The following is a 25,923-nucleotide window of genomic DNA, read 5'->3' as shown; positions in this document are numbered from 1 at the left end:
CTGGATTCTAAGTTTTTTTATACATCTTAACATGAAATGACTAATAATGTTATTTCTTTTACTTAGAACAAATGTAATGCATGTATGTGGAAGGTCAAATTTGCAATCAAACCAATTAGAAGCCTCGCTTTACCGGGTTAAACTCGCTCAATGAGATTAAACCTTCTAGCCTTGAGATTTGGTTTCAATACCAACTACGTGTACTTTCATAGGGAAAATCCTTACTTGGGTGAAAATCCTTACTTGTTAGTTATTAATGTCATATTTATTTAAGAGATAATATCACAAAATTTTTAATAGAAGCATTAGTATTTGAAGTGTGATTATCGTGCTCTTTAAACTAAGGGCCTGTTCTTTTCAGATTATTTTCAGTTCAGTTTATTTCTTAATTTCCTTCTCTCATAAAATATTCAATTCAGTTCAGCTCCAATAAGTTCAGTTCAGTTTAATTCAGTTCAGTCAATCAGATGGATTTTGAAGCAACCAACAATGCTGCAAAGTATGAGGCATGTATCATTGGGCTCAAGGCCGCGATTGCATTAAACATCAAAAAGCTCCTGGCCCTAAGACTCTCAATGTAATGATGATATTTCTATATTAAAGAGAAAACAGTTTTTGAATACAATATCCTGGGTTATTGACTTTATCTATGTTACACCTCTTCAAACTCAAAATTCAACGTGTTATCCCTCAGATACAATTAGGAACTATGTGGTACTCTTGTTATCTAGACGTTAACCGATTAGTTTTCGTGTAAAGCAATTCTAACCAACTAACCGCCATAACCACCAGATATGAATTACCACTATCACCTCCTTAAACCGCCTCTGTTAGACAGAGGACACTACGTGATTTCTATTTGAACTAAGAGAGTACCATGTGCAACAGTGGAAGTCCAAATTCAAAGGGGTACTGCTGAGAAAAGCCAATACCTCATGAGTAATGTGTAGAACAACCCAAGAAAAAGGTGCAAAGGAAGAGTAAATAACTGAAACAAGGAGAGTGAGGAATAGCTCAAATGGGTATGTCATAGGATCGATCCTCACCTCTGCCCTTGTGGCTCTCTAAACACTCAAATAAATAACTAAAATAAGGCTTTGTTGGTTGCTATTATTTTGTAGCCTTGAAAAAACAAGTGTCTAACCAAAGGGTCAAATGAGGTCAAGTTAGGACCATATGTTATAAAATTTGATTATCTCAGGCTTTTTCGTTGATTTCACTGTTGTGTTCTACTACACTTTGGATTTTGATAACATAAAATTTCATTACCAAAAAAGAGGATGCATCACTCCAGTTAAGAAGATTTTGTATGTTTTTATTTATACAACAACGATCATTTAGTCACTCTTTTCAATCGAGCAAGGAATCAGAACACTACTATGGTCACTACCATGGCATTTCAGTACAACTTTAAAGACCGTGCATCTGCATTTGAGCACCAAAGAATAATTGCATCAATAGAAATCTATGACTCAGACTATGTTTCGCGGTACAGCTGCGTGTGAAGTTGTTTAAATTTGTCTCTAAGCTTCTGAATCTGCATCACAAAACAGAACAACTTCATCAGCTTATCAAAAATCCAAATGGCAAGACCAGAATAATCACAAAAAAGCTTCAGGTGTTACTCGTTTCAGTTCAATCTCCATGTCCCGTTTGCGCTGGTCCAAAGAGCTTCTCAAACTAGCAACGTCAAACATGCTATCAACATTATCTTCAAACTTAGACAGGTCTTCACGCAAACGTTCAGGTAGCTTGTCTACTATTGGCATTAACAAAAAGCAGTTGAACTACAAATGCAGAGCAGCTTGTCAGTATATTCAGATTGGTGCAGTTTGGTTTAAATTAAAGTGAGGTTCGTTTGGGAAAATGCCAAGCCATAAATTTGCAGTTGTGTTAAGGTTATACTGCACCATGAACGCCTATCAGTATAATTCATTAGAAGAGTTATAAAATCATTTCAGACACAAATATCATATTCCTTCTTTTTTATCATCTCAAATACAGAAAATCAAATTTCTGTCAACCTAAATTTGAGTCCAAAGTTAAGAAATTATTATAACACATGTTCATCCATGGGCAATTCATTAGAAGAGTTATAGAATCATTTCAAACACAAATATCATATTCCTTCTTTTTTATCATCTTAAATACAGAAAATCAAATTTCTGTCAACCTAAATTTGAGTCCAAAGTTAAGAAATTATTATTACACATGTTCATCTATGGGCAATTTAAAGATAGTAAGGCAAGGCTCTGTTTTTCTTTTTTGCAATACTAGTCTTCAGTAAAAGGTTTTCTAATCAGCAAGCATTAGTTTTCAGTCACGATATTTAATAAAAACATTAGAAAAATGACAAATATCAGTTTTTATCTATAAACAGTAAAAATAAACTTCATCAAGTAAAAAACAAGTGAAAATAGGCCCAAATACAAAGTTTACCATTTTCATGTGAAATTTGTTTCCAATGAAATTCATATAATCAATAATTATAGGGTACCTTATTGGTAAAATGCTTTATAAAAAAAACCATAATAGTCATGAGACTCTTATCTGTTGATAGGAAAGGGTAAATATCCCACCTTCTATTAGAAAAAGAGCAAATTTAAAAGGTGCAATAAGACGATATGAAAATGTTGAAAAAGGACACAAACCTTTAACTCTGCAGATGCCAAAAAGTACTCTTTTATCCCGTGAAATATTTGCTGTACTAGAGCATAGACAATTCTCTCAGATGAAGGAGCAAGTCTCCGGTTCCAGAGGGTGTTATCCAGCAGGTCAGCCAATCTTGTTTCTGTAAGCTGGGCAGACCCATTGGAGTCCATACCTGAGGGCAAGTGACTTGATTTTGCTGCCATTTTGGGCGAGTTCTCTGGCTTTTCTTTTGGTGTTGAATCTAGAGAAAAATCAAGAGAAATGGTCTTTAATAAGGGAGTCAAACCTAAAATGAATCACCAGTAGGAGAGCCAGAATTCCTGGAAACTTAAAACCAGGATTACACTAATTACCACCAAGAACGGAAGCATCTGTCGCACTTGCACCAAAAGAATCCAGAAAATGACGTAAACCAGCCCGATTCTGCAGATTATGCCAAGATTTAAAAATCTCATGAATTGACAATAAAACCTAGGAGCAGCTTGTGAAAAAGAAAAAAAAAAAAAATATCCTTCAACACTAATCACTGTAACTTGAAGAACTCTGTTCAATAGATAAATTCATTGGAAGACTTTGTATTTAACTTGATCTACTCCTTTCATTACATTGGATATGTTCTCTCAAGTAATGGGATGACAGAAGTAAGAGACAATGCTTACGAGTATGGCATCATATATGTGAAACTATGAACCTAATCCAGCAATAAAAACACCACATTATAAAGAATAAAATCAATAAATTAATTTCTTCAATGCTAAAACAAGTCAGACCAAAAGTTTCTATCTGAACTTTGTAATAATCTATAACAACATACTACACGTTAATTATCGAAGTTCTTTGTAACAATCAATCCTGTGACACATTTCAACAATTTGACTATGTGTATAGCTCTTCGCTCATTAAGGTATAATAAGCCTGTCAATATAAAGCACAATTTCATTTATCATTCCACCTCATTTACACTACAAACCTCAACACTTGTTCCTTTCATAGTATAATCTCAGCTGAGAAGATGTCTACTCCATCTGAAGCATTTAGATTAATTTAATTCAACAACTATTAAAATTGGGGTCTGTTTCTGCATAACACAAAATTACTAGTTCATGATCATATTACCTTGTTATGAAGAGACCAAGAAACATAGCGGGTTGTGCTCACCAGATCTTCCATACACCTATTGACAACAGAAAATTAAGCAAAAATAAGACTTCGGTGACATTGGTTTTCAATGCACTAGCATTAAACAACTAACATGCACATGAGCACATTATTCTTAGGAGAGTTATATCATCATCAAATTTGACAGGAGATGACCATAAATTTCACATTTCTCCAATCAATTTAACAGCTCAGAAGCATAGATGCTAGTTCATTGGCCCTCAAAACAATTTTAATTTAAATAGATTTCCAAACAAGAGGGGTATATTGGTGAAAACTCAGCATGAGTGTCAAGTCAATTTCTTGATTGAGGCAGCACAAACTTCATCATGCTAATTGCTGTAGCAGATTTAGAAACTAAGTATGATGCCTTGAATGTTAATGCATACCTACTCCTTCATGCATCCTTTTGACTTTTTAAGCTATTCATATACTAAATTTGACCACATTTTCAATTTAGTTACTGTTTGATTAATCTCAATTTAGTTACCAAGGGTCAAATTTGCGCGTTAGCAAGCGAAATATCGAAACAATGCATGTATGAAAAATCAAAGGAAGCATGTCATCAATCAAATGAAAAGACAAAAGAACATTAAAAGTGGTTTCTCAACTAATAATGCTAAAGAAATTTCTATGCATAAGATCTTCTAAACCCAAGAATTGCCCACCTAAAAACCAAATTTTAAATAATTGATAAATATTACTCCTACTGTTTTTTTTAAGCGCCCCATTGTGGTGTGTGCGGAGTTTTAGACAAAAGAGCAAAGTAATATACTTCCTCCGTTTCTATTTAGTTGACACGTTTGATTTAGGCACATATATTAAGGAGAGGAGAGAGAGTGAGAGAATCATAAAGCAAGTGGGGTAGCTTGAAAATACAAGGTAAAAAACTTTTCCCAAAAGGAAACGTGTCAACTAAAAAAAACTTCTTAAATAGGAATACGTGTCAACTAAAAAAAACGGTGGTAGTATAATTTAAGTGTGTTTAGGAATAAATCATTTTGAAAAGTAAGAGGAAAAAATATGAATGGGGGGCCACTGGGTAATGTGAAAGAGAGATATATTATAAACTGATAGCGGGGTCAAAAGAAAGAGAGAGAGAAATAATATATAATGTGAGTAGAGTTTCTAAATTTGAAAATAGGGCACTTAAAAAAAATGGCCACTTTTGGGAAGTGGGGCACTTAAAAAAAAATTAAAAAAAAAAAAACAGAGGGAGTAACCATTATTTTAGAGCCTTGCAGGTATTGCAAAGTCAAGGCCAATACACAAAATATCTTTAACATTAAAATTATGTTGTCCTAACTAGAGGCTATATAGAAAGAGAAAAACATAACACCACACCTCTTTAATTGAATAAACATGCAACTACGATGACATCATAGTGAAATTATATTTCTTCTAACTACAATGACAGGGATAATCTTTAATTATTGCTCAGAACAACGCCAACAAAGTTGCAATCTCCTAATCAAGTGTCAACACTTTCTCCCAGGACAGAGGTGACATAAGAAAAACATATCCATTGACGCCTATTCACAGTTCTCAGCCTTGATATACTTCGCAACATCTATTCCCTTTGTAATTCAATTAACTAAACAACGAAAACAAAAAAAAAGTGTGGCCCTACCAACTAGGGGATAAGCATAAGTAGGAAGAAGAAACAGAGGACAAAAGGTATGTCTGAAAGTCGGAAACAATATATTAGACCATTGTCTTAAAGATCTCAAATGAGAGAAAAAGAATTAGCAATTAATATTGTATTATTGGTTTAAGACACAAATGGATGCTTACTTTTCTCGGCATGATCTTTCAGTCGATTCTGCAAAACTGTTAAAGGCTGAATCAACACGACCCAGAAATACATCATTGCGGCTTAAATATTCACCATCTTTCTGCAAAGTGAAGTTCCATTAATTCTATTGGTGCTACAAATGAAAAAAAAAAAAACAAAAAAAACCACGACTCATCAAGACAAAATTGCTAGAGCATCATAAACCATTACATAATTACATCAAAGAAACAATACCTGTAGAAGGTAGATACATATAGGAAGCAATCTCTTGAGAATGTGCAAGAGCCTGTGGCCCAACTGCAAGAAAAAAAATATAAAATTCCTTGAGATCTAAGAGATCAAAAACTAATCTTATTTAAAACCAAAGTCTAGCAATGCTAGTGTATTACTCCATTTCTCAATGCGCGGAGTTTTAGGAGAAATAGTAGAAAGTAATAAAATATGAAGGAAGAATAAAGTATGATAGTTGGGAGGAGAAAGAATATGGAAACATTAAAGTAGGATAGTTGGGGGGTCCATTAAAAAAGAAAAGATTAGAAAAATATTGTGAAATGTTTCCAAAAAAGGAAATGGAGCAAGTAGTAAAATACGATCGCAAAAGAAAAGTGGAGCAAGTAATAAAATACGGAGGGAGTAGGATACAACAGAATATATAGATGACCGATAAAAAAAATGAGACAATCTCCACAAATTATCAACAACAAATCAACAATTAATCTAGCAATATAAAGAATGAACAACACATCATGCAATTTGACCCTTAAATGTTGTCGTCGAAAAGGCTCAAAATGCAATCCATACCCTTATAACATTAGCTATAGCAAATCAACCATGATCATTTGATAATAAAACATGATATGATTGTGATATCAATACTCTTACGCTCAATCACCAAATTTTGTCTTATAAATTTTTTTACAATAGCCCATTTATGCTCCTATGAATATGTATGTATTGCTACCACTTAACGACTCATGCCTACAAGATAATGTTTCAATTTACAACAAATTGATCTTGCCATCTTATTAGCTGAGACATCAAAAGTTTAATTTACAACAAAGGGATGACATGTCAATTAAAACGTTAAGGTAATTCAAAATTTCTTCATAATAGACCAGCTAGTTATCTATTTAAGATATACTTGTTTACACAAATTTCGAGTCCAAAATGAATAAAGACGGGAAATAAAGTAACAAATGAATTTAGATTAATATATGAATTTTGGGTACAATCTCTGTATAACAGTTTATAATAAAATAAACTAAGTCCTGTGATTCTATTTCGCAGCTTGACGATGACACGTATGTGACACCTGTAGGTTGACGTATGATGACGTCGACTTGAGTTTGAACGCAGGGTGACGTTTGATGATGTCAACCTGTATTCAAGGGTTTTGTTTGAATACACCTGAACGAGGGCTTATGAAGCTTGATCCCGTTCAAATGTGTTTGAGTGTATTTGAACAAGTCGACACGAGTTTGATGTGATTGTTGACTTACTTCTGAGAGAATTCCGCTTGAGTTTTATGAGCTCTTGAAATAATGATTTCTGGATCCCTTGAGCTGATGGAGGAATGGTGTATTTATAGGAGATGAGAACCCTTGAGTGGACTAAGTAGGTTTGGGCTTGGCCCAATTAATGACTTGGAAGTCTTTTAACCTGGTTCATTTGATTTATTTTATAACTCGAATTGTATTTGATTAATTCGGATTAATTATTTGGGTGGGCCAAAAATAATTAAAATGGATCATAAACATGATTTAACCCAAATTAATTTATTTAATTTAATGTAAAACACTCATAAAATTTATGTGTCTACAATACTTCCTATGATAGGTCGTTCCATTATTTTATGATCGTTGAGATGGGAATCTTCTACATTATAAATATGCGTTGCGTTATATTAATCTTGGGCCATTTAAAATTGGCTAAAGACATTTTGTGTTGTGTAAAACAAAATCTAGAATTCTCCTCAACCTACAATGTTGTTTATGACTTGTTTTACTCCTATAAAACTTTTTAACTCTAAGTATTTATGTGTCAGTTCCACATAAGTCTTAATCTTAATCTTATCATACATAAAGTATCTTTCTAAAAAGTTGTATTTTGGGGTTGAAAGTTTGTGTGAACTCTTAATAGGCTTTGAGCAAGCTTTGCATTGAAAGAGAGAATTGGAAGCGTAGTAGATCAAGTACAGTTGGGGTTCTCACATTAAGGAACTTGAGATTTGAGTCGTTACCATGTAATAGATAGTTGCCCTAAAATCATAAGGAGTCGAACTTAAAATCCTAAGTGGTCATTTAGATAACACAAGATGGGTGATTTAGCTCATTGTTCATTAGGAGCATTATTTGCAAGGACGGAGATTCATATCCTTTTGCATTCCCTTCGCAGATTGTTCCCTAGACATCAGATGCCTAAATCTTTCTTTTGGGTAAGAAAGAGTGATGAAGTTTCCTAGAATATCCGAAATTTGGTGTAGGGGAAGCTTAATATCTTGTTATGAACTTTTAATCTATTTCTTTAACAGACACATATAGTGAGATATGAGACTATGGATGGCTGATTTGACAGGACCTTCTATTTGTCTTTCATTTCACCACCACCATCAAGAAACGCAATATTCTCATTTCTTCCACAGCTAAGATCCCAAAGTAGGTGATAGATTTTATTTGGGTACAGAATGTATGGGGCACCAAGACTACGGATAGGGAACTAACTGTATTTACTTTGTTTGCAATGAATAGGCTATTTGATTTGGTTGGGATACACTGGATTAATCCTATTTATATTATACGGACTATGGAGTTAATAATGCAAAACGGCATACAGATTTGTGGCACTTTTTTTTTTTATTTCCCCATTATGGTGGTGCTTTAAAATTGACAAGCATAAAATGATTTTCCATGGTAAGGACTAAGGAGTCTTTTTTTGGTTAATTCTCATGGGAATAATTGGTAAATGTAGTCTCTCATTGGGTAGTGGTGTTCAATTCTGTTGTTTTGTGAGCTAAGTTCAGTTTTCAATTTGCTACAATTTGTGGTTAAGTTCTACTGCTCAAGTTTGTGTACTTGTTTTCCTGTTTTTTTTTTCTTTGGTATTCAATAAACATGGGCACGGGCCGTGCCGGCACGCGGGCGGCACGGGCCCGGCACGACTCCGGCACGGCACGGCACGGCGGCCCACCTGTGGGCCGTGGGCCGTCCTGTGGGCCGTGTTGTGAACACTTTTTTGGAAATCGGCACGGGCACGACACGTAGCACGGTGGCCGGCACGTGGGCCGCACACTGGCACGACCCGTCGGCACGGCACGACCCGCCGGCACGTCCGGGCACGGCACGACACTGCACTATTGTACACTATTGTACGATTTTTAATTATCATTAATTATTTTGTATTATTAAATTATCGTACATTCGTACCGGCTACCGTCATATAATAAAATAAGTTATTCTTCAATTTTTTGTGTTTTCGGATTATCGCACTCGTATTTTTTTTTATTATATGCATTGTTGTTTTTTGCTAAATTAATAAAATTGTTTTTATTTGTTTATATAAACTTAAACATAATTATTAATTAGATAAATAATTTATATAACCTAAATTAAAATAAAGTTGTTCAAGAAATGTAAACAAATTATATTAACATTAACATTAACATAAACATAAATTAATCACATATATTAAGTTGTACTAAAAAAAATATATATCGTTTTTTTTTTCATTTATTAAAAAAAATAAATAAATAAAAAGGGTGGCACGATTTGGCTCGCAGCCCGGCACGGCCGTGCAAGGCACGTGTGCCGTGCCCCGCCGTGGAGCCGGTACGGCACGGCCCCCACCGCGGCACGGCACGGCCCGTTGCCCATGTTTAGTATTCAATGAGAATTATTTTCTTATCAAACAAACATAAAATAATCAAGACATCTCTTTTCCTCAAAACCTAAATCAGTTTTAAAACGTTTACAATAGATAAAACGAGGAATAAAAAAGAAAATCAAAATTTTTAAAAATAAGCAAAAGATACACATGAATAAAAAGAAACCCAGAAAATCATGCTGGGGTCTCTGATATGTGTCTAGGTGTCACACTGCCACCACAACACACATCAATCCATTACACATTATCTGTTTTCTTTTTTTTTTTTTTTTTTTTTTTTTTTTTTTTTTTTTTTTTTTTTTTTTTTTTGACGGGCACATTACCTGTTATTGAACTATATAGAACATTTTCTTATGCAACTTTTAGTCTCATTTACTTATTTTCTAATTCCACTTTTCACTCGCGCATCTGTCCCACAAATTCATTGTACTGTATTAATAGAAACAAGAATAAAGGGGGACCCTATTAATCATAAATCATTGCTTCGAAAATTTCGGCTCTTATCTGGATAGAATACTTGGATTGAGGAATCATAGATTTGGTAGATTTTAATTTTCTAATCCTCTATTTCAATAATCGTTTGCTATGAATTTGTTGGAATTGCTAGCTAACATAAGAATATTTATAAAATTTACAGGACAAAGGGATAAATCTTAAATGCAAAGCAGCCCCCCCACCCCCCTCCCCTTTTTTTTTTTTTTTTTTTCATAAAGAAGCCCCACCGGATGCTTTGCCAGTTATCTACTCCCTTGAGGCAAAATGAACTTTTACATCACAGCACTGGAAACATTCTAAGTCATAATTAGCATTTACCTGATGAAGAAAAGGTTCAAAAGTGTCACGAGCCTTGGAAACAGCTATCACGCAAGCTGTCCTGTAAAGGGGTTAAGCATAAACAAACCGTGATGAACACACAACCTCATTCTGTTACATGCAACACCATGTGCAGCTGTTAATAGTTATGCTATACATGTGCTATTTTTATGCATACTTGTAATAATTATCAAATAAGCAGAGCATACACTTGTAAAGATTCCAATACAAATATAGACCACCCAATACCAACTTTTAGCCCCTAATATCTTCACCTTATTCGAGGCCGCAGAAGGTATTCTACCATGCACTATTGTGACGAAGGCAGCTGAACGTGCATGCCTCTTTGTGCATGTTGTAGCTCACTTCACTTTAGCTCTTCAGAGGTATTTCTCTTGCCGCCTAGTTTCGCCCAAGGCCTAAGTTCGTTTTGGGTGTGCTTTTTATAACCAAGGCAGGACGCGTATAAGTAAATATAATAAAGATGAAGTTAATGCTTGGAATCTAGCAAAAGGTCCTACAAAAGTACCGTACAACGGTACAATACACCACGACACTTCTTTCTGACTCAAAAACTCAATCTTCCCTTTTTTTTTTTGTATTTCTTTTTCTAAACAAAATTCGTTTCTTTTCTTTCTTCCTTTTTTAAAAATTTTTAGGGAAAGTTTTAAACTTTCCTCCTTTTATTTATGAGGAATTTTTAAATTTCCTTCTTTAACTTTCCGGGGAATTTTTGATTTAGCACTTTCCTCATTTTTATTTCTTTTTGGGGAAGTTTCAAAACTTGCTCCACTTTTTGTTCTTTTTTTCTCTTTGGGGAATTTTCAAAACTTGCTCCATTTTTTTGTTTTTCCTTTAAGGGAAATTTCAAAACTGTCCATACAATTTTATTCCATTTTTTTATGTTTTTTCTTTTTCAAGAGAAAGTCAAAACCCTCCACTTATGATAAAAAAAAAATACGGAAATTTTTTGCGTTGACTATACACAATCACACACAAATAGTCACACTTGCAAACACTAATGCATACGATAAATGAACAATAAATTAATGAACGTACATAATGTGAATCGAGTCAATATAATGTACAAGTAATCATAGTCATGTGTCAAGCCATCACAGTACAAAAATGAAATCCCTCGATAAAAAATCTCATAATGACTTCAACAAGTTAACAGCTATGAAATCCGAGTCCGCCTAACTCAGACGAGGAAGTGACACACCAAAGATCCCCTACATCATTCGAGTGCATAGAGTTGCGTCCATGCCCAACTCTACACCTCCAGCAGTAGTCATTGCAATGGTCGGCTCTAACCAACCCGCAAACTGTGTATCATCAACTCCAAACTGCTGAGACAACAGCTACCAAGGATTATGCACCGTGGCTGAGGCATCGTTTGATGCACAGGAATCGACGACGAACTTTGACCCAACGTAGATTGAAGAGCATCTTTTGGAGGCTCTAGAGGACCATAGACACGCCTAGGATTCCTATCCAAAGATTATGGATCTGGTAAGTTTTTCGAGTGATGTTCTGTTTGTTTTACTTACTGTTGTATGTCACCGACTTGATATTTTTGTTCATAGCTTCCTCGTGAGGACGTGATGAAACTACTGGCGCTTGCAAGTACTGTCTCGTCAAGTTGCGGCGTCAGATGACATGTCGTAATAGCCGGGAGACATCCTTATACTCAGATTTCATAGCCTCAAATTTTTTTTACCGAGGGATTTCACTTTGTACTGTGATGACTATGATTATGACTATGACTACTTGTATACTTCCTCCGTTCTATTAATATTACAACAAGGATGAAATTACACATCCCAAAGCATATTTTATATGCTAAATATCCATAATTGTGTAAGAATAAAAATTATAAAAAGTTGATATTGTGAAAGTATTTTATGAGACAAATCCAACAAGATCCCACATGACTATATTTTGCTTTACGTATAAATCATATTATATGGTCAAACAAGAGTAATGAATAGTGCAAAAAGTCCATTGTTGCAATGTTAATAGAACGGAGGTAGTATTTTATTGACTCAATTCACATTATGTAAGTTTATTTATATATTGTTCATTTATCGTAAGCATTAGTGTATGCAACTGTGATTGTTTGTGTGTGATTGTGTATAGTATAGTCAATGCAAAAAAATGCCGCAATTTTTTATCCTAAGTGAAAGGTACCGACTTTCTTCCAAAAAAGAAAATAAACCAAAAATGGAATAAAATTGTGAAAAAGAAAATACACCAAAAATGGAATGAAATTGTATGGGCGGTTTTGAAATATTCCCAAAATGGAGCAAGTTTTAAAACATCCCCAAAGAGAAAAAAAGAAATAAAAAATGGAGCAAGTTTTAAAGCTTCCTTAAATAGAATTAAAATGAAGAAAGTGTTAAATTGAAAGTTCCCCAAAAAGAAATTTAAAGAAGGAAATTTTTAAATCCTCTATAAATAAAAGAAATTAGGGAGGAAAGTTTAAAAACTACCCCAAATATGAAAAAAGGAAGAAAGGAAAGAAACGAAAATTTTTGAGAAAAAGAAATTAAAAAAAAAGGGAAGATTGAGTTTTGGAGTTGGAAATAAGTGTCACACCATGGCGTATTATATCGTTGTACGGCACTTTGTACCGTGCCTCGATACTTTTATTGTGACACAGTGTTTTGTACCGCAATGCGATACGTAGTGACATGTCACAGTACAACTTGCCATAATTTTGCACTAGTTTTCGCAATTTTTGGACCTTTTTGGCTTATAAAAATCATCCAAATTGTCTTGATTTGCATAATTACGAAACAAAAATCTTTAAGGATTTCATATTTCAATAATAATGTCTCAAGAATTCAATAACATAATCCGAGATTGGTCGTTCATGGCTTCATTTTTTAAAAGGTTCTTTTCTGCAATTTATATTTGAAATCGGGTCACAAAGGTTCTTTTTGATAAATTTTGCCAAAAAAATTAACTTTGATCTAGTATGATATTTAAAGAAAAGTAAATATTGCTTAGATAGGAATGAATCAATCCTAAGCTCCTTCATAGAGTATACAAACTAAGGGCCCGTTTAGTTCACCTTATTTTTGTCAATCTGATCTAATTGTCTTATTTAACTAAATTTTGGCCTTATATGTACGCTAATGTATTAGGAAAAAAATACATCAAAGGAGATCTTGTTAAGTTTGTAATAATGAGTATTTAATTAATATATTTTTTTTTTTTTATAAACTTAAAAATATCTAGTGATATAAAATTGCACATAAAGTGATTAAGGGTGTGTCCACATTTACTTAATTTCAGTTTAGTTCAGCTCCAATCAGTTCAGTTCACTTCAGCTCTAATCAGTTCAGTTCAGTTTAGTTCAGTTTAGTTCAGTTCAGCTCTTAATTTCCCTCTCTCATAAAATATTCATTTCAGCACAGTTCAATTCAAGTTCAGCTCCAATCAGTTCTATTCAGTTCAGCTCCAATAGTTCAGTTCAATTCAGTACAATAAATGTAAACATGCCCTAAGTATGTCAAAACTTAATTTTCTCATCTGCTCTAATTTTTTTCTAATCTGATATAAATTAATTAAAAATAAGGTGAACTAAACATATCCTACCTCGGAAGAAAACAAAAAATAAATTAAAAAAAATGACAACTAAGAAAAACATCACAATTTAAACCGGAGGAGATACATAGACTTCAATTTTAAATAAAATCATAGAAATGAACTCCAAGCATGATTGTTCTATTAAAGGAGGAAAGTAAATAACGTAAATAGTTTGAGAAAATAGAGGTAAGTGGTCAAATTAAAGTTAACATTGCATTTAAATAATACATTTTTATAATTTAAGAAAAATATAAATACCTTGAATAGTTTGTTCCATCATGAATATCTTCGACCCCACAGGCATTAACAATTTCTTCACGTGTGATTTGGGGACATTTAGTTCCTCCTACCACAAATCGGAACTCAGCCATAGCACGATGATATTGTGCACCTCCATAGAGACGCATTCCTGCATTCTATATAAACCTTCAATTATTTATTAGCTGGATGAAGGCAATCAACACAAAGAAGAAGCTAAAATGAATCGCACAGATCCTAAGCTCATTTCTCTGCAAAAGGTTGCCAATAGACCTAGTATGCTGCTTGAGCTGCAAATAGAAGGCTAGAAGCTAAAACAATCCAGCAAGAAATAATACTAAGTTCTATTATTTTCTCCAGCCTTCTGACTATCAGATAACTACCATATCTATGGAAACTGTGACACTATTCGAAATTCCATGGAACGTGCAAAGCTATGAAAAAGTCAAATCCAAATCATAGGCATGCAATTTCTTTTAACTTACAGGTATTAACTTTGGCGGAAATTGAAGACCATCAGGACCAGTAAATGCACCTCCATTCACTCTTTCATCTTGGAGTGTCTCCCCTAAAAGCAGCACAATATGACCAAATCAGCAGCTTCAGATGATGCCTTGCACAGGTCGCTGTTGGGTTTATAAGCTTTCTTTTAAGAATAATATTTAGACATCACTTACCAAACTTATCTGGTGGGGCTACAATGGATCCTTTCAATAGCAATGATAACTGCAAAACATACATGTAAAACAATCAAACTGGATGATATGTGGCAACTAAATCATTTAAAGTTTTCAACAAGAATCACTTTCACCAACTCCAGTTGATCATTCTGGTCTACATTCTTAAGATTGTACTGATAGCATCTTTGATAATTACACTCTCATGTGTACAACAACAGTTCATATTCACCGCCTTGAAAGGCTCAAGGTTGCCAAAAATATATAGCACTACTTCAAGATCCTGATATCAATCTAGAGCAATGACGATTTGCTATCATGCTACTTATGAAACAAGTTGCTGCAAACAAATCTCCCAGCATAGCATGGAGAAAGAAATATGCATAATTGAAAGGACCATCTAGGTTGTACAAGACAAGCAACACGAAAGAATGACAATGGCTTAAAAAATTTAAGACAAAGCTCGACTCAAATAGTTCAAAAGCACAAAAACAGACAGCAACTAGAGAATATTCACAAATATTAGTAGTTAATAAAAATAAATGAAAAAAAATATTGCTCGTGCATTGAGCCAATATGCCACTTACTATTGTTGCAGAGTGGAAAATTTATAAACTAGACGCAAAATTTTCTTTCCTCGATAAAAATCGTAAAGAAGACATTCATGTCAAAACAACCCCAGAAGTTGGGTCAAAGAAAAAGAAGATATAGTCGTAAAAAAAATAGCTTTACATGAGCATGATCAGGCTCTAAAGAATGGTATAGTTAAAATTGATGAATAATATTAGCAGCAATGATTTAGGAGTCCTAGTGAATCTATGTCATATGTCAAGGACTTAAGCTTATTATTCATCCTCTTATGTGGCTGACGCTGACCACAATATTCCTAGAAGATACCAGATATAATTACAACATTCAAGAGAAAGAGGATAAATCGGGTTTGAAATCACAGCTCTTGGAGGAATGAATTACTTTCTTGGTATCAAGAGTGAAAATAGATTAGGCAACAAGATCATGAAAAAGTATAGCATAGAAATTTGCAAGTTAATTTTAAGCTTCAACAAATATGCCTCGATAAAAAATGATGGAAAGATCATGACTCGAGCAGAGCAGAATTGTAAAAGCATGACTCTGGAAGCTTACTGTATCTAAAAGCCATAAGGTTAAATATATAACATGCAACAAGTATGAACCAACATCTAATACACCAACAGGCAGTAAAGGGGGCTATTCACTATCTGAGAGAAATGTCTAAAAACAACGAACTCTTCATCATTACTTTTCTCAACCATTCATGAGCTTCATAAATTCCTCTTTCAATATTTCTTACTATTCTACCTCTAAAAGGCCTGAATAAAACAATTACTGAGAACACTAAAGGTAACGATGGTAAAGGCTGATAACTCAGAAGGAAATGGAATTTACTGCTCATTGTTATTAATACAAAATATTGTCTTAAAATGATGATGATAACACTAAAAATTAATCACACAATTATCATAATTATACATTTCTCCTGCAAATCAAAAAGTCCAGATCAGAGTAGTTAATGTATTCATACATATAATGAACCAATTAGGGAAGGTTTAAGTAATGGCATAAACATAAAACCTTAGTAAGGAACTGATCATGAAAGTGCCTTCCTTTCTCCTTTAAATTTACTTCATTCAACATACTGCATACAAGCAAATTGCCAAAAAAAAAAAAAAAAATTAGGAATTAACCAATATGAGATGTTGGATCAGCTAGAGTACATAAACGAATATAAATAGCATAGAATCACATATTTATATTGAAATATGACAGGAACAGTAAAACAGAAGGTCCCAGCCTCCTAGGATGAGCAAAGGGATGTCATTAATAGCAGATTAGGGTGCTGTAGAGGAGCACTGAGCATAATAGAGCTGCATCACCCTCAAAGCTCTATGTTTTCTCGCATTCTAGTTTAAGTTTTATGGGCTTTGTAGGTGTGCTCAAGTCTAGCCTCTAGCTGCCCCTATGCAGAGAACTGTCAGTCCTCCAAGCTCGGAAATAAAAGGAAGGGTGCATCATTCAGCCATCAATAACCTACCACTTTGTCAGTCTTCCCACCTATAAGGCTATATTCATATAGTAGTTCATCAAAAACAACACAAAATAGCAGTACTCTGTATTATGTATTAGGTTCATGAGAAATAGCTGAGACTCTGAGAATCTAAGACTCTGGTGGATCTTTCCTGTGAGGAAAAGACAACAATTCCACCAGCACAGGTCTCATCCAAACTTAAATGTGGTTGGATAACAATAAGACAGCAATAATGACTTTAAGACATACTTCTCACCTTGTCCTCCACAGGAGCCTCATATGAAACTTGAGGCACTAGGAAATTGCTAATGGACCCTGCTTAGTAAATCATCATACTGCACAACTCCCTTCACTTTATGGAAAAAGGAGAAAGGTGTAGCTATTATGCCAAAGGGGGTCTACTATAATTGACGTGTGGTCATGTCACAGCTTTGCACATGTATTAGATTGAAAAATAAAACACTATTACATAACAAACAAACATTTATCCAATCAGATACACAATTTGTTGCAACTTCAGAAAAATCAAACTAGTTAAGGGAGCTGTAATGGAATTTAAAATTTAATAATAGCAGAAGTTTTATACCACTTGAAGATGGTTAAACACCAATAGAAAGCACAACAACTCCTGATTTCCAGTAAATGAATTTCCTAAGATCACTGCTCAAGGCGCAAGTAATGACAAGAAGTGTATTGACTGCTAACCTGAATTCTTCATCAATTTCATTCAAATGCCGTGTTGCATTTCGATGCTCTTTCTCAAGAAGTGGAATAATCAACGGAACACTATTTATGTACCTGTATCCAGATTAATGTCAGACACCAGATGATAAGATTAAAAGTTATAATTTGATAAGAGTTTAAACAATAAAATCACTAACCTCTTCTGTAGCAACTCTTCTAAAAACAGTCTCAAGCTACTTATGCCTATTCTGCTCCTTTCTTGCTTTGACAGTGTCCTTCCTAGTTTCTCCTCCAAACAAGAAATATCTTCCACCTCTCTCAAGCTAATAGCCTATGCAGTTTAGTAAGCAAATCATAGAAATTAGGTGAGCAGAGCTATTAAAAAGAATGCATCCCCACTCCGGAACTCCATAATCAGTGGAACAATCTAAGAAATTTGTTAAGCACCCTGGCTGGTTCAAGAACATGGCCAAAGCACATGGACCATCCAAAATATGAATGGCAAATTAGGAACTTAATAAAGGATAGCTCATACAAAACACTTATAGAATTAAATGTCAACTATTAAAAACCAGATTTATATGTAAATAGATTTAATAAACAAAAATATTTAATATACATGAAACAATTTTCTGGACCTGCTTAAACAGCACACTACTAAATATGAAACTCCAAATCAGAATCAGCTTGAGAAGTGATCGTTGATGTGAGGAAAAACATTATATGTTGGCAGGTGAGAACTTTAGAAGTGCCAGGGCAGGATCATTGGATGGGGGAAAATCATTTTTAGTTGTACATATCACAACAGGCAATGATAGAAAAATCAAATTATTTGCAGACATTCTGAAAAAGTTTTACAAAAAATTAAAAAAATAAAAAAGATGATAATATTAATAATAATAATATAATAACAATAACAGCAATAGTAATATTAACCTTTTTAAACTCATCATTTGATCTGTAAACAGAATCAGGGGATGAACCCACTCTCCCAGAAGGTACTGATGTGAAAAATGGAGAGTCACCCAATATGAAACCATCTAGGGTACAAGCTGGTGGAGAGAGGAAAACTTCAACATCAGAAGCACGTGCAAATTGTGGTATTTTTGTATCAAGCTTTGTTGATACAATTACAGTCCTTGAAAGCTCTGAATCAACCTGTATGCATTTTATCATCAAAGAATATTATTCAGTACAGAATCAATAATTATGGTCAAGTACTTCGCATGGATGATGTAAAACCCTATCAGTGCACAAGTAGTTTAACAGTGCACTAATATTCTTCAAGACTCGAATGTAGAAAGATATCCATTAACAAGATCTTGCTAAGAAATGAATAATAGTTATCAAGAAAAAAAAAAAAAAACACCTCTAATACATACTTGCATTACTACCCTTCTCGTAGTCGCAATGCTCCAATCACTACAGTCTTCGAGGCATAATATTATGTACTCCTTGTGCTGCATTTTAGCCCGAACCAGTGACTCAACAGCTACAGCTTGAGCCTGTCAAAGATCATCATCACCAATCAATTTGATAAAAATACAGAGATCTAACTCTTATTGGCCAGATGATGGACCTGCAACGAATGAATCTTTCGAGCTGGAGCTGGAGCAATGAGACCTGGAGTATCTATAATGGTGAGGTTCGGACAGTACTTATATTCTACTTTAATGATTATTTCTTTAGATGAGAACTGGCATGGCTCACTCTCTAGCCTCATGTTCTCCGCTTCAATGAATGCCTGCAAAAGTAAAAATAATTGAACTACACATATGACCAATATGTCAAAACCTCAAACCAGGATCCTACAGTCTGAGATGCAGGGCAACAACTGCTACTCTAGTCGGCAGTAGCCAGCCATATATAAGTATGTAACAACTAAAAATCATAGAAACAGCAATTCAATTTTGCAGTGACTCCCATAGTCGCACAATCCCATAGCTTCTTTTGGAAAACAGACAGCTTAAACCGGGTCCTATTGATTTAACTCAATCATATACAAGCAGGATACAGCAACCAAGAGTAGTTAATCCCCGTCATAGTAACAATATCAATACTTTCAATTAGCAGGATACCATCCCCCCCAAAATCTATCATGAAGTATGAACTGAAATGGGTAATGGTGTGTCTCGCATGAGTGAAGATTGACACGTGTCAAAGCCAGACATATTCTTCACTAGCTTACATATGAAATGAAAACAACATGGCAAACAATTATAAACTCTTCAAAAGGACAAAATATTACAGAAAAAAATACTCCGTAAATTGTTTCTTGAAAGAAATACAAAACAAATGAAGAAAAGTTAATGCAGCTTTCAGGCAGCTAGAAAAATAAATTTTGACAAAAACTATATTGCATTTACTAAGATTGAAATCTCAACAAACAGCACTAGCATTTGTTCACATTTAAGCCAAAAAAAACTAATATTTTTTAGAAAACACTTCCACACATATGTCAGCAGCATAGCGATTCGTACTATCAGAAAAGTTTGGCATTACACAACAAGCCTTCCGGCAAAGTAACTTCTCATTATGCTCCCCAAACTAAAGCAACTCATATACAATCACAAATAAGAATCATTTAGGAAATTGTGCTTCAAACATGTACATTATAACATAAAATTCACTGCATTACAAAAGGCAATAAAAACCCATATGAATAACACATGCACTAAACTCGTCCATCTACAAACCCTCCTAAAAAATGGAAACACCCAGTTCCATGTTCAAAATTATGATATAATTCATTAAACAACCCGAAATCAAAACGAAACCAAACACAATCACGACCCACTTACCCAAATTGCCACCACTAAAATCCAATCACAGACAAACCCTCATCAAAATATAAACAATAAAACACCGCCATCCAAAATTCCAACACATTACAAAATTATAAATCAATGAACAACCAAAATAAACCTGAATTGCTTCAAGAGACTTCTGATCAACAACAGCAGAATCAGAATCATTGACAAGAAAACAAAGAGGGGATTCACAATCAGGGTTATACTTCATGTGAAGAGTAATGGGTCTTCGAGTTTTGGTCCCACCACCAACATGATTAAATTGAAACCCCATTAAAGCTTCAACCAAAGCACTCTTTCCATCAGTTTGATGACCCACAACAAGAATTGCAGGAGCTTCAAATGGGGTTGAGAATTCTTGTGCTAAACCATGAAGTTCATTGAATGCTTCATATAATCTCCATTGTTCCTCCATTTTTTCTCTCTCTTTAACTCCTGGTGCTGCTGCTTTTTCCTCCATTGTTGCGCAAAAAGCTTGGTTGTAATTTTGTGTGTGAAAGTAATTTGAGTGTTGTAGCAGAGTAGCAGGAATACGAAATATTGGATTTTGTCTTTTTTGAACCTGTCTTGAGGGAAAGGGCTTCATTTAGGAAAAGGAGGTATCACGTCACGTGTAAACGTGTGGTAGTCTGTAGTTTTAAATACTTCCTCCGTTTTTCGAGGAAGACGGGTACCTGTACCGTTAGTACTAACGGTTTGGGTACCCGACAATCAAAATCACTAAAAGTGATACCCATAATCGGAATCGATAAGTTCAGGTACCCAGATTTCGGGTACCCGGATTTTCGGATCGGTTATCGGATACCCAATAAGATATTCAATAATAATAATTAAACTTAAATTATGTAGTTATTATGATATAATTTACAACTAATTAAAAACAATATCATAATAAAATGATTATGAAGTAAAGTAAAAGTTTAGATTTATATTAATAGATTTAAGTAGGGAAAAAAACAAAAAAAAATGTTTATCGGATCGGATCGGGTAACCGTTAATTTTAAAATGATACTCATAACCATACCCGATAACAAATTATCGGAATGGGTACCCAAACCGTTATGGTTATCGGACCGGGTACCCTAATTTTCGGAACGGTCACGGATCGATTTTTCGGGTTTTCGGTTTTTCGGGTAGTTTTGCTCAGCCTTAGACTGTAAATGGGGGAATGTTATGCATTTATAAATACATAACATTGATTAAAATATTTTTAAAACATATGGTTGAGAGAGAAAAAAAAAAGGAGAGACATAGGAAGAGAGAGGCTTGTTGGTGGACCCCACCTATTTTTTTGGTTGAATTAAATCACGTGATGAGGGACCACATGTTGATTAATCCTCTGAATTTTATAGGGTATCATTGAATCCTCCGCGGAACTATTTATGCATAAATTTTGTACAACTGAATGTATATATAATACCATTATGTGCATATATAGTATCATTGTATATTCAGTGGTACCATTTGATCATCCAATGATACCAGAATATTCATTCGTTTGTGCATATGTATAGTTACATGAATACCCCTTCTTATGTATTTTTACATGCCTAACATTCCTCCCTTTAAAATTCCTCCCGTTTTTCTTTAATTGTATCACTTTTCTAATTGCGGAGTCATAAGCAAATTTTAGAGTAGAGATAGATAGAGAGAGAGAAATAAAAACAAAGCATGTTGTAAGGAGGGTGATCCCATCGTAAGGGGTACTCTCCTTAAATGCCCTTGGCCGCTTAAAAGCCTAGGACTTTACACTTGTTAAGGTGTAGTAGGATTTGAATTCCTTACTATTTGGGGGACCTTGAATTAGAATTGATTCTATCATCACGCTTTTTTATAAGAAACAAGTAGGAGTCGCCAATGAGTTTTAGGAAAAACTCATAAACCTCGTTCATGCCTTTCTTCCATGTGGAGTTCATGGAATAATTAGCACAAATCATAAGTTTACCCATGCCTAAATTGGTCTATAAACCAGAAATGAGTTCGGGAGCGAGGGTACTAATATAACGTTCCTTTTAGAGGGGAATCGTCATCCTAGCCCTAGTACGGCCTCTACTAGCTCTTCCTTTTTCGCAATTTCATCACCAAACAATATATGCAACGCGATACCTAAAACTATGTTAGTTGATTTTATTTACAAACATTAATTCACATAGTAATTACATAGCAAAGTCATTATTCTTATTTAATAAAATTCGTGGAAGAACAATAAACAAGATTCGCCTTGGCTTAGGTGATCAACCAACAATTATTCAATTCAATTCTAGTCTTTATTTAACGCAAGATACTATGTTGAATTGATTAATTAATTATTTTAAAAGTGACCAATCAACACTAATTAATTAATTAAAGTCCTTTTAAACAAGAAAATAAAGGTGATTTAACTAAGTGCTCGGGAATTTACCACTTCTCTTTGCTAGATCTCCGTTTAGAACACTTATGGACATCTTCTTGTTGGGGAACCTCCACTGTAGTAACAAAGTATCGAAAGGGTGAGTGTTTAGGACAAGAGGGCTAGGTTGCACAAGTTCACAAGTTATTTCGCTAGAGTTTTTAGGTTAATTTCTGACTGTTGAAGCCTCGATTTAAGGTCGTATTTATAGAGGATGATTAGGTTTAGGGTTTCGAGCAATTTGTCGCAGCAGGTGTCGCGCGCAACAGATGAAGTTGCGCGCGGCAACCCAGCGTAAGTTATAGAGTTGCGCTGCTATGTGCAGCGCAACTATCACTAGTAGAAAATATCAAAAAGGCACCCCCTAATTGGCACCGGTTCAGTCCAAACTGATGCCAAAAATGGCTTACAAAATTGGTGGGAAGGTAAACCAGAGTAAAAGGCACCGGTTCACTTCAAACCGGTGCCAAAATCATAAAGGCCACCGGTTTGAACCGGTGCCTTTATGAACCGGACCTTTAATTATTAAAAAAAAAAGCCGGCCTTATCTCTCCTTAAAACCCTAAAAGCTTAGCTTGCTCCTTCTCTCTCCTCTCAGTCCGCCTCTTTCACTCTCTCCTCTCCCTTCTCTCTCCTCTGCTCTCCCTTCTCGATCTCTCCTCTGCTCTCCCTTAATCTTTTCTCTTTCTCTTCGAACCTCTTCTCTTTCTCTTCGAACACCACCGCAACAACACCTTCTCGATCTCTCCTCTGATCTCTCTTAAACAGCAACAACAACAACATGCAATAATAAACCGCAACAACAACAACATGCAACAACAACACCGCAAAGCCACCGCCACCACTGTCACATCAAATTGATTTGGATTTGTTCGAAGTTGATTTTGGGTTTAATTGATTTGATGAGTGTCTTCGAAATTTTTTATAGGTTTCTTTAAAAAAATATTTGTTTAATCCACCACGAATTAAATTTGTTTTATTGATTTATTTTTTATTTTAATCGATTTAAATTTGTTTTTTTAAAGTGATTTTCGATTTTCTAGTTTGGTTAATCAATTTTTAAACTTATTTTAATTCGAATTTTTTTTAATTTCTGGGTTTTTTTGTCGAATTTTTTTTTATTTTCTGGGTTTTAATTGATGTTCTGGGTTTTAATTGATTTTCTGGGTTTTATTTTCTGGGTTGTAATTGATGTTCTGCGTTTTTGAACTGATTTTCTTCTTTTTTTTTTTCCGATTTTCTGGGTTCTTTTTGGATTTTTGAACTGTTTTTTTTTTCGATTTTCTGGGTTTTTATTTTTTTATTTTTTCCGATTCATTTTTTTTTGAACTGATTTTCATTTTCATTTTCTGGGTTATTCTTTTCTTTTTTTCGATTTTCTTTTTTTTTTTCGTTTTTCTGGGTTTTTGAATTGATTCATGTTAATCGGTTCATTTTGGTTGTTTTAATTGGTGCAGGTATATGGATTTAGTTCTTAAATTGAAGAATCAACATGCAAGTATATTGATCTTAAATCGAAGAATCAACTGATTTTCTTTTTTTTTTTTTTTTATATTGTAATTTTTTTTTTTATTTATATGTTGTAATTTTTTTTGTTTTGATTTAGCTGTTGTAATTTTTTTTTTATATATACTGTAATTTTTTTTATTATATATATATAATGAACAAATTTGATTATATTAATATTTTGGCACTTTTGGTTATTATTAAGATTTGATTATACTGTAATTTTTTTTATTATATATATTAATATTATAATGAACAGATTTGATTATATTAATATTAATACAGATTTAATTTTTAAGTAAAAAAAAAACAAAAATTAATATGTTGGCACTTTTGGCACCGGTTAACCGGTGCCAAAAACTGTTAAATAAAATTTTTTTGTACTTTTTGGCACCGGTTTGAACCGGTGCCTTTTTAAACCCCTTTTTGGCACCCCCCACATTGGCACCGGTTCAAACCGGTGCCTTAGGCCGGGTTTGAACCGGTGCCAAATTCGTTTTTTCACGTAGTGTATTGGTCTTGCGCGCGGCTTTATGGTAAGATTCGATTTTATATTTTCCGTATAATTTCCGAATAATTACAAATCTTTCGCAGCGCAGCTCTGAAAGTTGCGCTGGGTATCGCGCGCAACTGAAATAGTTGCGCGCAGCAGCCCAACGCGACTTTGTGAGATGCGAGCGGCTTTTTCTACGGCAGCACTAAGTTTTAACCTAGGTGCTCCTAAATCCGTCATCATTAGGGTTTAAGCACGAGCTTAAGCCTAATTATGATCGAGTTTAGTTAATTGGACCTTTGTTTTGGCTTTTCTTTAATTTGGGCTAGTCTTTTGTGTTTTGTGGCTTAACCAGTTATCCATAAGTATTCTTCACTTTGATCCAACACAAAGATGGCTTTATTTATCGTCATTTCACTTCCTGTCGGGACAAGAGGCCAAAAGTAGATGTCTGCAGTTAGCCCCCACTTTGATCGAGTCTAGAATAGACGATGATCAAAGTAGTCAAGGAAATAAATCTGAGACTCATTCTGCGAAGTTCTCTAAGGATAGAGAATCTTTCAGTAACGTTTAAGGATGTCGAAACAATCCTTGGTTCGCTAAGTGTTTACAACAAGTAGCTATTAAGGCTAGAAAAAGTCCTTCCTAGTCTTAACGCGCTAAAGAATCTAGATTGATCCTTTGCAATTGTAGAACGCTCTTACAAGTAAAAGTATTCTGGGTGATGTCAGGTCATGAGAAGAAATCGGTTTTAAAAGAATAAAAGGGGAGGATCTCCTCTCAATCGTGTCATCGTTGGTCTAAAGTCCCTCGATATGTCATTGAAACTTTAGCCTGACTTTAACAAAGTAAAAGATGAAAAAGGGGTTTTTGGTATTCGAGCCGAAATGGTCCGGTATTCGAGTTGGGTCCGGTATTCGAGCCGGACGTCCACAAGATAGAAATACATGTCTCAAGACTGGAGGCATATATCCAAATTCAGTGAGAGGGAAGAAAGTCAGCAACTCTCTCATTAGTTTTGTCCACAAGATGAGTACACGTGTCTCAGGACTGGGGGCACGTGACTACATAGGCGCGACATTGTCTCGTCACTTCTTTATACAGGGGGTGGATTCGACACCCTACCTGTACAGTAAGTTAGTAAGCGCAC

General features: G+C 34.5%; 1 protein-coding gene across 2 annotated transcripts; it reads right to left on the bottom strand.

Moving 5' to 3' along the window:
* Window positions 1-1,211: 1,211 nt before the first annotated feature.
* Window positions 1,212-20,975, bottom strand: LOC145635896 (dynamin-like protein ARC5). 2 transcript variants are annotated; one of them, XM_081687269.1, is made up of 18 exons: window positions 20,501-20,975; window positions 19,155-19,319; window positions 18,958-19,080; window positions 18,512-18,733; window positions 17,773-17,906; window positions 17,597-17,689; window positions 16,438-16,501; window positions 14,827-14,875; window positions 14,635-14,717; window positions 14,150-14,307; window positions 10,298-10,358; window positions 5,840-5,902; window positions 5,605-5,705; window positions 3,769-3,826; window positions 3,006-3,075; window positions 2,652-2,893; window positions 1,626-1,787; window positions 1,212-1,537 (listed from the first exon to the last, which is right to left on the bottom strand). In XM_081687269.1, exons 1-18 carry the CDS (start codon window positions 20,969-20,971, stop codon window positions 1,478-1,480), a joined length of 2,379 nt encoding a protein of 792 aa, XP_081543395.1. In that variant the 5' UTR covers window positions 20,972-20,975; the 3' UTR covers window positions 1,212-1,477. The 2 variants fall into 2 exon arrangements, with proteins under 2 accessions (XP_081543395.1, XP_081543396.1); XM_081687270.1 differs by lacking the exon at window positions 5,840-5,902.
* Window positions 20,976-25,923: the final 4,948 nt, after the last annotated feature.

This window comes from Chenopodium album, chromosome 6 (genome assembly GCF_948465745.1).
Source record: "Chenopodium album chromosome 6, dcCheAlbu1.1, whole genome shotgun sequence".
Classification (NCBI taxonomy): Eukaryota; Viridiplantae; Streptophyta; class Magnoliopsida; order Caryophyllales; family Amaranthaceae; genus Chenopodium; species Chenopodium album.
This window is presented reverse-complemented; position numbering and strand designations above follow the sequence as displayed.

Coding starts and splice junctions, on each gene's coding strand:
- LOC145635896 (XM_081687269.1), bottom strand. CDS start 20,971: ATGAAGCCCTTTCCCTCAAGACAGGTTCAAAAAAGACAAAATCCAATA. Junction 14,876..16,437: donor ATGATCAGTTCCTTACTAAG/GTTTTATGTTTA, acceptor TATGTTTTGCAG/TTATCATTGCTATTGAAAGG. Junction 5,903..10,297: donor TTGAACCTTTTCTTCATCAG/GTAAATGCTAAT, acceptor TTTTTCTTGCAG/TTGGGCCACAGGCTCTTGCA.